At 42.9% G+C, this 12,185-nt stretch overlaps 1 protein-coding gene across 19 annotated transcripts in view; it reads right to left on the reverse strand.

Annotated features, from left to right (window-relative positions):
• EPHA5 (EPH receptor A5) overlaps positions 1-12,185 on the reverse strand; it is a 200,144-nt gene that overhangs the window by 29,206 nt on the left and 158,753 nt on the right. For 8 of the 19 annotated variants that reach the window (XM_088163773.1, XM_088163785.1, XM_088163777.1 and 5 more), the window contains one exon: positions 5,625-5,690. The exons of 3 other annotated variants lie outside the window; for them this stretch is intronic. In XM_088163773.1, the coding sequence (XP_088019899.1) occupies positions 5,625-5,690 (66 nt within the window). Of the gene's footprint in view, positions 1-2,232; positions 2,350-5,624; positions 5,691-12,185 lie in introns of all 19 variants that reach the window. 8 more of the 19 variants (XM_088163775.1, XM_088163789.1, XM_088163784.1 and 5 more) reach the window with 1 other exon arrangement.

The following is a 12,185-nucleotide window of genomic DNA, read 5'->3' on the forward strand; positions in this document are numbered from 1 at the left end:
GGATGAGGTATGTAGGATGCCTCTCTTTCCAAGGACCTGATAACGTAACTGGATAAGGGAAGTGGAACATCCTTATAGCAAACTGCATGAACATGAGACTGAAGGACACTGCTTTGTTGAATGAAAAACCTGGAACAGACACCTGCAAGCCAGCCAGCATGCAGTGGAATCACTAGCTGGCACACCTCAAAGAAAGCCCCAGGCCACTAAGAAGCCACTTAAAGCTGAGAAACCTCTCTTCCATTGCTTCCATGATTTTTGAGCTAGGGGCATGTGAGCACTCCAGCACCACTCACAGCAAGGAGAAGCATATGATTAGCAGGAACAAAACTGCAATTAGGAGGAGGCAGTAACAGGCATCTGCATGAAACATGCCCTCAGCATGAAGTCCTATTACAGGGAACTGCTGTCTGCCCAGATGCAAAGGGCCAAGCAGCCTTTCGGCTGTAGGATTCTGGCACTGGGTTTGTGATATGATCACAGTTACAGACAAAAGCCCAGACACGATGAGACCCCACCATTGAGCTGGACTCAGCAGAGCTGGACGCTGAACAGTTGAGGAGAGGAAAAGCAACATGAGCCTCTGGGGCTATTCCGGGGAAGAGGAAGCTTACCTTGGGGACAAAGGGACACTGGTGCTATAGGGAGAGGAAGGAAAAAGAGATTGCAAAGGTTGTGCAAGTGCAGGGGAATGGATCAAAAAGACAAGGGAAGGCTGGTAGGCAGTCTGGGGATGCAGGCAGGGAGATAATCAGGTTGCACTTGATAAACAGCCAGGCTATACATGCAGGGCATGATCTCAGTAGCAGCAACCAAGCTGAGACTGTAACACTTGGAATGCAAACCCCACAAAACCAGCACTGATGTGCCCAGAGTCGTAGCTCAGCATGTCGGTGATCATTGCCTTGCTCTAAAAGCAGCAGTGCCATTTCCTGAGAGGGAGTCTGGCATTATTAACTCAAAACCTAACCACTAGGTGTACATGGAGACCCTGGGAGTAAGGGTCATTTCAAAGCACATTCTGGTGTTCACAAACCCTTGGTGAGAATGGATTCTTCTTCTCCATCATATGACCTCCCCTTTAACTAAATAAAGAGATGAGTCTCAGTATCAAGTCTCACTTCTGGCAACCCCAATTTTTTCTGCTGCAAGTTGCCAAAGTTACATCAGTTTTCTGCAGAAGTAATTTTTCTGGATGGAGCCATATGATTCAATTTGCCTTTTAAAAATACACAAATATGTCAATTCATCCTTCCACCAAATGCATGTATCTGATACTTCTTCTGCTTTGCCTTTTGGAGCAAATGCCCTTATCTCTTCTTCAGGTTTGGAGCACTTTGCCTGTAAAAATGCTTTGCTATCATCATCCTTTCTATGACCTGCATCACCCGATTCCTTGACCATAAATATGGAGGAGACAGAAAGACGCCATCTCCTGCATACAGTGATCCAAGCACACCTTGATGCACAATGGTCCATGTTTTACTGCCCATGGATACACTCCAAGGGCCAATGCAAACCAGTTGGCTGCAGCTGCCCCCTTCTCTCAGCTAGGTAACACATACAGCAGCACATCACATTAGCACATGAAATTAGGCTATGGGATGCCTGAAGCATCATTAAAACAAGCCTTGACAAGACATGTCAAAGTGAAATGGCAGCTAGTGGACTGAGACTGTCAAGCAACAGTTGGGTGTCACTAATAAAGCTTGCTGCAAAACCTGCCATCACTTGTGCCCTTCACACACTTTCTCAAACTACCTAGAGTCCACACTGACTGGGGCCAAACAGTGATTCTTCCATTCTTGACCCTCAGATGCTTTAAATAACACACACAAGCATTTCTTCTCCTTTCTTCCCCAACTAAATCCCACGAAAATCTGCAATTTTGGGTTAACAGTCTAGTGTCACTTTGTGAATCTTACTGGCAGATCAAAGAATCTAAATATTGATGCTTTGCAATATGTTTTGGGAGAAAAAAAAGCTCTCAATTGTTTGTGAAATAATCAATTTCTGCATGTGCATTTGCTCTTAATATTTATTGGCTAAGCTGTGAGTCAAAAGCTCTGATGGAAGACTTGTTCTCTAATTTATTATCACTGTACAAACCATAGATTTCCTATATCTTTTCTCTACCACGCACAGCAAAAGCATAAAAATCCTGACACTCACTTCATCTCCCACTGAGCTGGAGACACTCAGCCAAAGAGTTAACGTAATTCAGCAGCACACCTGAATCTCAGTTCATTTACTCCTGTTGTGGGGTTTGTCCCAGTTTCTCTAGGTGGAAGGCAGATGTCTTCCTTGCACAGCTCTGTATTTTTCAATAAAAGTCTTCCTTGCACAGCTCTGTGTTTTTCAATAAAAGTATCAGAGGTAAAAAAGAAAAGTGAGACTTTAAATATTCTTAAGGCATCATGTCTTATTTAAAAACTACTTGCAGATTGGCAGGCAGCTCGTAATATATTTATGGAGTAGATTATAAAAGTGAAGTTGTAAAATGATCCCTATATAGGTTTATAAAATATAAAATGGACAGGTAGAAAGATGAAGAATCCAGCTGGGAAACCAATGCCCACTACCTTGCATAACAGAAACCAATTCACAAAGAAAAAAAAATCCGTCACGAAGTGAGGCAAAAAGATGCTTGCTCTCCCTGGACTGATGGAGATTCTTTTGTTTCTGCCCTGTGCTTCAGGATACCTGTGTTGGGTTGTGTGTGGCCCTTTAGCCACTTAAGGCATTCCCCTGAAAACCACATAATCCCCAACAGAGAGAGTTTTCATCTCCCTAGCTAGGGCCACAATTCTGGTCACAACCCATGCAAGACACAGCCAGGGGACTGTGAACCTGGACCTCGTATGTCAAGCCCTAGGTGGTGATGTGAAAAAATCTTTATATAGTTTTTTTTACAGGCATAGGCCAAAGCATTTCAGCACACAGACAAGGCATTACTGGAAATGCAAGTGGGGACAGCACTGAGACATCCCTGATGAGGAAAGGAACTTCACCCTGCCTGGTGCAGTCAGTAGCATTGAACAAGTTGTGAGCTGTAGCAGCATGCAATCTTCCATCCCAGTCTTGCAGAGACTTACACATGAATTTAATATCTTAAACATGAGATAAAACTAAGCATATGCACTTCTCTGAAACAGAGACAAAACACGTTTTTTTTCAGGGGTGACACCTTCACTCAGAAGCATGTCTTTTACAATAAATCAACTTAGAGGAATGCTTCCAATCCATCTCAAGCTGTCACTTTACAGGGGGTTTGCAAGGACTGCAAAGTTGTTGTTTACAAGGAGCTAGTGCTTATTTCAGACTGTTTGTTCCAAGATGTTAAAGCAATAAAGCCCCATACGTGTTGCAGGGCAGGATTGTGTTCCATGCAGAGAAACAAACATGGATCTCTCCATCTGGTCAAGATCCTGTTGCCTCAGCTCATGTGTGGAGAAAATAACTTGTTCAGTAAATAGCTTTATCCTTCTTAAAAAACACTGATCCTGACAGCCAAAGGCAAAAGTGATGTTAGAATACCACTAGAGATGTTAGTCTGGGCTCAGCATTTGCCTTTGCTGCTTGCAATCCTAGGATAAATTCAGTATCAAAAAACTAGGGAATACTCAAGGGACTGGTGTAAACTAAGCAACTTCTATATTGGAAGTTGCTTTCGTTTTTCTGTTCACTTTTCTCTTGTATAGGATCAAAAGAGCAGTAAAAGGTCTGGTGATGACAAGTAAAGACCTTTAGCTCAGTTCAGGAGATACAGAAAATGGCTGGCCTGAGAGGAACGGGGCAGATTCTCTTCCTAAGGGCTGCAGGCTCACAATCTTTTCAGCTGCTTTCCCAGCACTGCTGTCCCCCTCTACACTGTGTGACCCTGTCTTTGACCTCTGATTAACTTGGATGCCTTACAAAGGAAGCTTCAGAAATCCAGCAGTGGTATTTTTAGCCTTTAGTCTTTCCTTGCCTTTGTACTGAATGACTCCCCACTTTCCTAAACCACCACCAGAACAATTAAAAATAAATCAAACATGATACTGTTTTCCTCTCTTGCAGGAAGCTCCCTCTGAAGTGATTTCCATAAATCTCTGTAAAGAGGTTGTTGTGCCTTCCCATAGTACAGCCAATGGCATCTGTGTCTTAAAGTAACTTTTTCCATTTCTGCTTCCTAACCTGCTGCCACATTAGTCCCCCTGCACCTTAAGAGGAAACTTGCAGAGGGTGTTTTCCAGGTCAGCTAAGTTTTCCTTATGCATCTCTCTTCTTCATAGCCATTCAGTCCAATCCTGGTCTTCTCCGAGAACTATTTTCCACTGCTGTCACACTCTGGTTGGGGGCCTTGCTGAGGGCATTTGAAGCATGTCTTGCAGCAAGGGACTGCTCGCACACTGGTGCCACAGGCATGACAGACAATAGAAGTACTGTAAGGTTTTCTTTCAGAGCAATCATTGCCAAAACAGTGGTCCACATACCAGAAAAACGTTTTACAGACACACACTTAGAGCTGAGCATCCTCGCTTGCTAAATCTACTCTTAAGCACTGAAAAATCACAAAAGACCAAGTATAAAATGCTCTACCAGGAAGAATAACCAAAACCAAAACTCAAACTCCTCCTTTATCAAAAAAACCCCACAGCACCAGAGGACCCAAAAATGGTCTGCCTTAGTGACTGCTGTGCCCCACAGCAAGGGACTACACCAAGGGACTGACCCAACTACTACCCATGCAAAGCCTCAGCATCCCCCAGAAAATACAGCAGAAGAGTTTCACACTTCTAACCAGCTATGCTGAGAAAACTTCCCAGCTTAACAATGCATATGGAATGTCTCAGAAATTCTGTGGTCTCAAGCAGCTATCTGATGGGGATGGTGATTACATGCAACTCTTAGGAGACTTAGGAAGATCTCTGCCCACACAAATATTACAGTTGATTCTTCTTTGGGAAGCAACTCAACTTGCATCTAGTCAAACCAACAGAAATTAAAATCACCCCTCCTTTGATTAGTCAGAAAAGAGGGGAGAGTATAAGAGAACAGAAAGTGTTGAGGCAGACCAGATGGTGGCAGAACAGGATGGCATGCAGCATGGACATGCACCTCAGGACACCTGCAGAGATATGTCCAATGCTGCTGGAGCATATTGTGCGCAAGCAGCACCATGTCATTGGTGTGTATGTCATACATTGACATGTATGTCCATGACATATACTTAATTCCACTGACATGCATATCACATGCCACTAAATAAATACCTTTCCGCTCTTGCCTACCCCCTGCCTTCTCTGGGGGCACATTACCTCCCCCCTGGCCCCTTTGGATGACAAGAAGCAGAACTTGATGGGTGTCCAGCATACATGGTGTTTTAGACACTTGCTGCAGTATCTGGATTGATCATGGCATAACACAGCGAGTTTTTGCCCCTGAGATCCCTGCTCTTGCTGAAGATACACTCTGCTTCAGGTCACGCTATTTCCAGTTGTTGAAATAGACAAGCTGGGTACAGAGATCAGATGAGAGAGTGATTTCCAGGCCAATAGAAGAAAGGAAGGGAGAGGCAGACTATGCACAAAAACATGGACAGAGGACACGAAGTAGGAGCCAGCACAGGTGGGAACACTGACCATGTTAGGCTCGGATAGGCAACAGCACGCAGAGAAGAAGCCCACCCATAGCCATGATCGCAGCAACTGAAAAGCAAACAAAAAGGCCCAGGATAAGGAATAATCCCGCCACCCTGGCAAGGTGCAAATACATTCACAACATTTTTATATGTATTTCTTCTTTCTTACTGCAATTATTACTTGGACCTGAATACCCTGGGCTGCAAAAATTTCATGGCATATGCTATTGTTGGTGAAACATGCCTTGGGGAGAGTGTCTAGATCCTGGTGCTGTAAAGCAATTAACTATGTGTTTCCTGTACCACCATCAGGATTAATGGGGCCACCCATGTGCTTAAACTTAAGCACCTGCCTTGAAGCAGGAAAAGTGATTTTTTCCACAAGCGTTCATGTGGTACAATTACAATTGCCTTTAAAAAAGGAAAAGCACTGGATGAATATGAGCCCTGCTTTTGCAGATCCTTATGCATGTACTCACAGAGCCCTTTCTGCATCTCCTTGTATCTGTGAAGCTTTGGACACGTCAGGTATCTGCAGAAGCAGGACTTTGTGAGAGCATTCAGCCTAAATAGATTCAAAATATGGTGACCTGAAAGGCACTCCACGCACCCAGAGCCTTTGAAGGCTGCTCAGCCATTACTTTCATCAGACTATGAGTTTGCCTGGCATCAGTTCTCAACCCAATGCTGGCTGCACCTCAGTAATTGGCCTTTTTCCTTGTCAGAGAACTTGCACAGACAATTCTTCTGTTACCAAATCTATTAAGGTAGTTCACCCTAGAAAAAAACATAGTGCAGAAGAAAAAACAGGAAGGACTTCAGTACAAGCAGGAGCCCAGTGGTGCAGGTATACTCCAGTTAAATTCAGCTGAAGATCTCTTCATTTCTCCTCAGCCATCGCAACGAATCATTCTTGAAAAAAAACCCTGTGCATGTCAGATTTTTATACAGTATGACTTACAATGCCTAAATACATTAAAGTAGTTTATTTAGACAAAATTAACACTCTGCAATTGCATTGCCTTAAATTATGATGCAAAATAACTTCAGGCATGCAATGATTTACAGAATTATACACTGGATTATGTGCTTACTTAAATTAAAACTGGTGAAGAATGTCTTCTAAGCTCCTTTTGCATCAGCAAAACAACTTGTTAACATATCTCTAACTATAATTGACAATACTTTCTATTTTCATGATGCTCCAGCTTGTTCAGTCATACTAATATGGAAGCAGATCTGCCTTCACTAAACCACTCCATAGATCCAAGTTAACATCAGAGATCCAAAACTCAAAGGCACACAAAGGGAATGCAAGCACAGCACTATATATCTTGAGTCAATTTTACCATTTTCTTCTTTTAACCTTGCAGGATTTGAGTGCAGGGAACTGGTGCATCTCCAGAAGATCAGTCTGGCTGTGACCCTTTAGATTATTTTTCAGCTAGGAGGCCCTTTTCCCCCAAGCATTTTCCAATGGTTGCTGCCACCAGACCTTCCCACATCTCCATACCACTCGGCATGCAAAGTCAAAGTTTTCCAAACCACTGTTCAATTAACCTGAAAAACTTCCTTAAAAAGAAAAGAGCTCAATGTTTCCCTGAACAAAGAAAACTCTTTGAGACCTCAAAAGCAACAGGGCTGCTCTGAGACAAAATCATTTCCCTGCACTGAATCCAGAGCACTTCAGATCTCACTCTCTTTATATGGAGTAAAAAAAAATTAAAGGCGCAAGAGAAATGTACTTCAGTGGAGCCTTGCTCCTACAAACCCATCAGCTGTGCACTTATGGTCAAAATACTCTGAGGTTTAGCATTAGGGGAAGTCTAAAGTGCTTAGAAACAAACTAAACTGGATCAACAGACAATAAAATTCACTTTCCGGTCCAAGGAGTACCTGGATAGGTAAGTGAACTCACTAATTGGTCTGAACAGTCATGACAAAGGAAGCTTTATTACTACGTGTGTTAAAACAATGGCTTGATTTGGCAGATAAACTTCAAAATATAAAAATCTTGAGGCAAATAAAACCAATGTTCAACTCAAGCAAAGCCATCATGCATCTTGTGGCCATCGGATTTGGGTGCCTAATGGCTTCTAGGAAAGGCTCAGTTCCCATCTCCTCATTTCCTGCATGGCTTTCTTAGTCTAGAAACTGAGGAGCTGAATGCAGACAAGATCAAATGCTATGGGTAAGATTAAAAAGCTGTTTAATGAAATACAGCCAGACCTCTTCAGGGTTTTAGATCTTTAGCCAGCAAGCTGACCTACTGGAGAGCAGAGTTGAATCAAGCACTACATAAATCAATTTTATATGCAAAGTCTCCAACCTCACTGAATCTATCAGCAAACTATGAGGAGAGCTAGTGGGGGCTGCTACTGCTCAGAGATCCTCTTATCTGCTGCAGGATAACAGATGACATGTCCATGTAACAGCAAAAGTTACTGAGAAAACACCTGCAGCATTCAATCCCCTGGGAAAGAATAGGCTCTGAGGTGACATCATCTCCAAAAGCCAAGTTTGCTTGAAACAATATGTGATACCTGCTTCTAGCCCTGGCTTCAAGGAAAGGGCTGCATATGGGAAAAAAAATGTAGAGGAGCCTAAAGCTGCAGTGACACCTCTAGGACCTCTGTGGCCTGCTGGCACTGCCCTGTTCCTTGGCCAGCCCAACTCTGCTGCTTTCAGTTATCTCAGGCACACAGAGACAACACTCCTCCAGTTCTAGCTAACGTGACCCCCACAAAGCTAATGTGGTTTGCAAACCCAACTGTCCAGAGAGCAAACTTTAATAAACCTGTCTGAGTAGCACTTATCAACACCCTTGCATTGTTTCAGACCCTGGACTTGGTTAATAAAATGTATATATATCATGGGCCCCAGCAACTGTGCCTGCAATTAATGTAATTGATTTACCTGAAGTCTGCAGACCCAGAGAACATTTGGAATTAAACTACATTTTTAATGTCTAGATAGGATTCAGAGAGACTCTGCTGTATATAGACGTAGCTTTTAAGAGTTATAAGCTGAAGTCTTGGAATCATGATAAATGAAAGTCTTGTTTGTTGCTTTCAATAAGCTATTCTAATGGGATGTTCTTCAGAGGCTTGCAACTAGAGACTTAAGTACTTGAGGGTGCCTGGGAAGATTTTTCTAATCCTTCATAGCCTTGAGTGATGGTAATGATGGCTTCCTGCATCTCCAGGTCAGGAGGCCAGCGCTACACCTAGCAATTCCTGAGTCAACATGCTTGCTCTAAACATCAGAGAAGTAGCATTACACACTGTGAGCTGCTAGGAATACATCTCTACTTTGTCCCAAAATACACGAATGTTTAAGGAGTCACCTGCTCTTCCTGCTGAAGTTCATACGTTAAAGCACGTCTCTGCACTGTTCGAGAACAACTGAGAATGGAGAAGGCCTAGCAGATAGCTATGCAGTCACTATGGGGAAGGAAAGCAATGCCCTCAGAGAAAGGGACTGCACTTGGAAAGACCTCTGGCATTATACTTATAAATCTAAGACTTAAGAAAGCAGAGATAACCTTTTTTCTAGGTAAGAGGCCAAGTGCTGCTACATGGCAAAGCCCCAGGAGAGGTCACACTCCTGATTTCAAAACAAGGTGAAACATCCACATATTCAGAAGTGCAGAAAGACAAGAATCTGACTTCTTCATTCTCTACCCGCTCCACAGTCAAGAGAAGACATTGTAAAATCCCACCTTCAAAGACTACATACACGAGGGGTGTTCAGCAGGAGCCTCAAGCTGCTACAAATTCCAGCTTGTGGAAATAGGACTTGCACAATACCATCAAACAAATCATCTGCAAGAAGGCAAGGAGGTTTCACCACTTACTGCTTCACTACCCCCCATTTTCCTGGCTCAGACAAAGCCTAAGCCGGTTACTTATCTGTTCATCACAGTCCTTCCAGCCCATTCCCTTGGCCACTGCCAGAAGAACTCAGAAATAACTTGGAGCTTAATTACAGATTTGGTCAACTCTCACCTTCTGTCTGGGCCAAAGTCATCCGAAGATTAACCTGGGTCCTTAAACCTGTCTCGAAACTGCAGAGCACAGACTACCTTGAGGAGCCCGGTGAGTTTGCATTAAGCCAGAAAGTGTTTAGAATAGAAAAGGAATGAGGTGTTGGAGCAGCCAAATTTGACAAGCTGATCTTGACAGGATGTTAGAGATGGGTGCTATGGGCAGCAGATTTCCACATGGGCCCTAGGAAGGTATGACCCTGTGCAGAAGGGTGCACTGGAGCACTCTCTCTCAGAGAGCAGTGCTGCTCCTCTCTGGGAAAATGTACCAGCAACGAGACTGTTAACAGGACGGAAGTAGTAAAAACCTTGACCCCAACAGAAGCAAGACCACACCCTGCCTGCTCTTGGTGAATGGGAATTTTGACTTGGCAGAGCAGTAGCTTCCTCAACAAAATCCTTTTGTCAGGTGAATCATGGGGAATATTTGGCAGTAGGACAGCATAATAAAGTGGCTATAAATCACAGGAGACAAAGTCCTGCAGGAAGAAGGAAGAGCAGGCAAGAATGTAGAGATAAAAATCCTTTAAAAAGTCCCAAATAACAAAAATTGTGAATCATGCTGGAAAAATTCTTAATGAAAACCATTATCTATAGACTGTCTCCCATTTCCTACGGAAATGTTGAAAAAGCAAATTATTTTATTTTAAGCCCTGACACAACTTGGAAAATAGGATGGGGGAGGCTGTGGAAAAATTCATCCCGTTTGACCTTCCACATCACAGAAGGTTGTAAACACTGTCTCAGGACCTGGAATATACACCACAATCTTTCACTCTCTCTATTCCCTGAAAGTCACTTTTTAACATCATGCACATATTTGTGTCCAGAAAGTAGCCCTCTACCACCACAGGCATGGATATTTAAAAGTCTGAATCACCTAAGGTCAAAGATGGATACACTAGTGTAAGAGCCTCTAATTGCCAATACCCAGGTGGCAAGATTTGTCTTTGCTTTGTCTTTCAGAGGCTAGCTCCTTGCCAGAAGGAGACTTTTTCTATATGCATGACACAAGGTAAGGGGCAGTTTTTTGTTGCTTCTATTTTTTTCCTAAGTTCTATGAAAAACTCCGATTCTTTGGAAGATCACTTGAGATAGAAAGGTCATCCATAATGGGTAGTTTGCTATAAATGCAGAAGGCACAGCTGACTTGGCTATTTTGAACAGCTTTTGCAAACATGCACAGCATTGACCTAATATCCTCCCCACTTTACTCTGTAAAAGCCCATGCTTTTGTTTAGTGCTACAAAGTTTGAAAAGCTTGGAGGACTGGAGGGACCAGTCTCTTAACATTCATCCTATGACCTTGTCTGTTTTGCAAAGAGGGATGGGTTTGAAGGACAAAAGAGAGGTACTGCTCTGGAGCAGTTGGTCTCCTCCCCAGACTGCTGAAAACCTGGCTCCTTACCTCAGTTTGTAGGGAGAAAGAGACTGATGCCACACAACAATAACTGAGGGCTTTACTGTTCCCTGAGATGGAGCACAAAGATCTTTGTCACTGGATTGCCCGACACAGACTTTAAAACAATAGTCAATACTGATTTTAGATTAACACATATTTAAATCAGGAACAATAATGGTAATGGACATCTAATTCACACATTGCTAGGAAAGCAAAATCTATAGCTTTGTTCTATCTGTAAAATGAACTGTGCTTCTGAGAACACTTAATCCTAACAAAACAAAGATAATAACAATTCTGTGTTCTTTAATTCAATACCTGTAGCTGTTTAAATAAAAGATTTTCAATCCACTTCTCTTTTTTATGCCAAGACAACTACAGCCGGATTTAGTGAATCTCTTTGATTTGTAATCCTGATTTTTATATTATTAATATACCCTTGATGCAAAGAGCAGGATAACTTAAAAAATGATCAGCTATTTGGCTTGGCATTTATGACTTTGGTCAGAGGACGTATTATGTACAGGAAGTTTTCTGGACCATCTGCAAGTAAATCAGCTCTGAAATGCAGCTTAGTTGTTTAGGGCAAAGCACATTCAGTTTCAAATTCCTAGGAATCTCCAGCTTCAGATGCAAAGTGCATTTCCACAGATGGACACTGACATGTGGAAATGCCACCACAACTACCGTTCAACTGACCTTTGGTTTAGGGCCAGCTGCCAACGGGAAATGCCAAGCTATTACTTATATTCATTCAAAAGAAGCAAGAAAACTGAAGAGGCTTGAAAGCAAAAAAAAAGGAAGAGGTGTGGTCCTGCCTTTAGGAACCTAGCAAAAAGTAGAAAGCCTGCAGACTCCAGCAAACTCCTCAGCCCTATGACTGGAAACTCCTTTCAGAACTACCAAGAGCAGGACGACATTCACTTTGCACTGCAGAACTGCTCTCAACCCTCTGTTTGCTGCAGCTTGGAACTTGGGAGGATAGGTGCAAAGAGGTACCATACAGAATCACAGGAAGGAATATCTTGAGGTGTCCAGGGCCTCTCAGGGACCTGGGAGCACCCTGAAGCCAGCGTAAAGTAGCCTATTTGCAAGAGCTGGCTAGGCTACATCCT

Source organism: Sturnus vulgaris, chromosome 4 (assembly GCF_052056855.1).
Source record: "Sturnus vulgaris isolate bStuVul1 chromosome 4, bStuVul1.hap1, whole genome shotgun sequence".
Taxonomy (NCBI): domain Eukaryota; kingdom Metazoa; phylum Chordata; class Aves; order Passeriformes; family Sturnidae; genus Sturnus; species Sturnus vulgaris.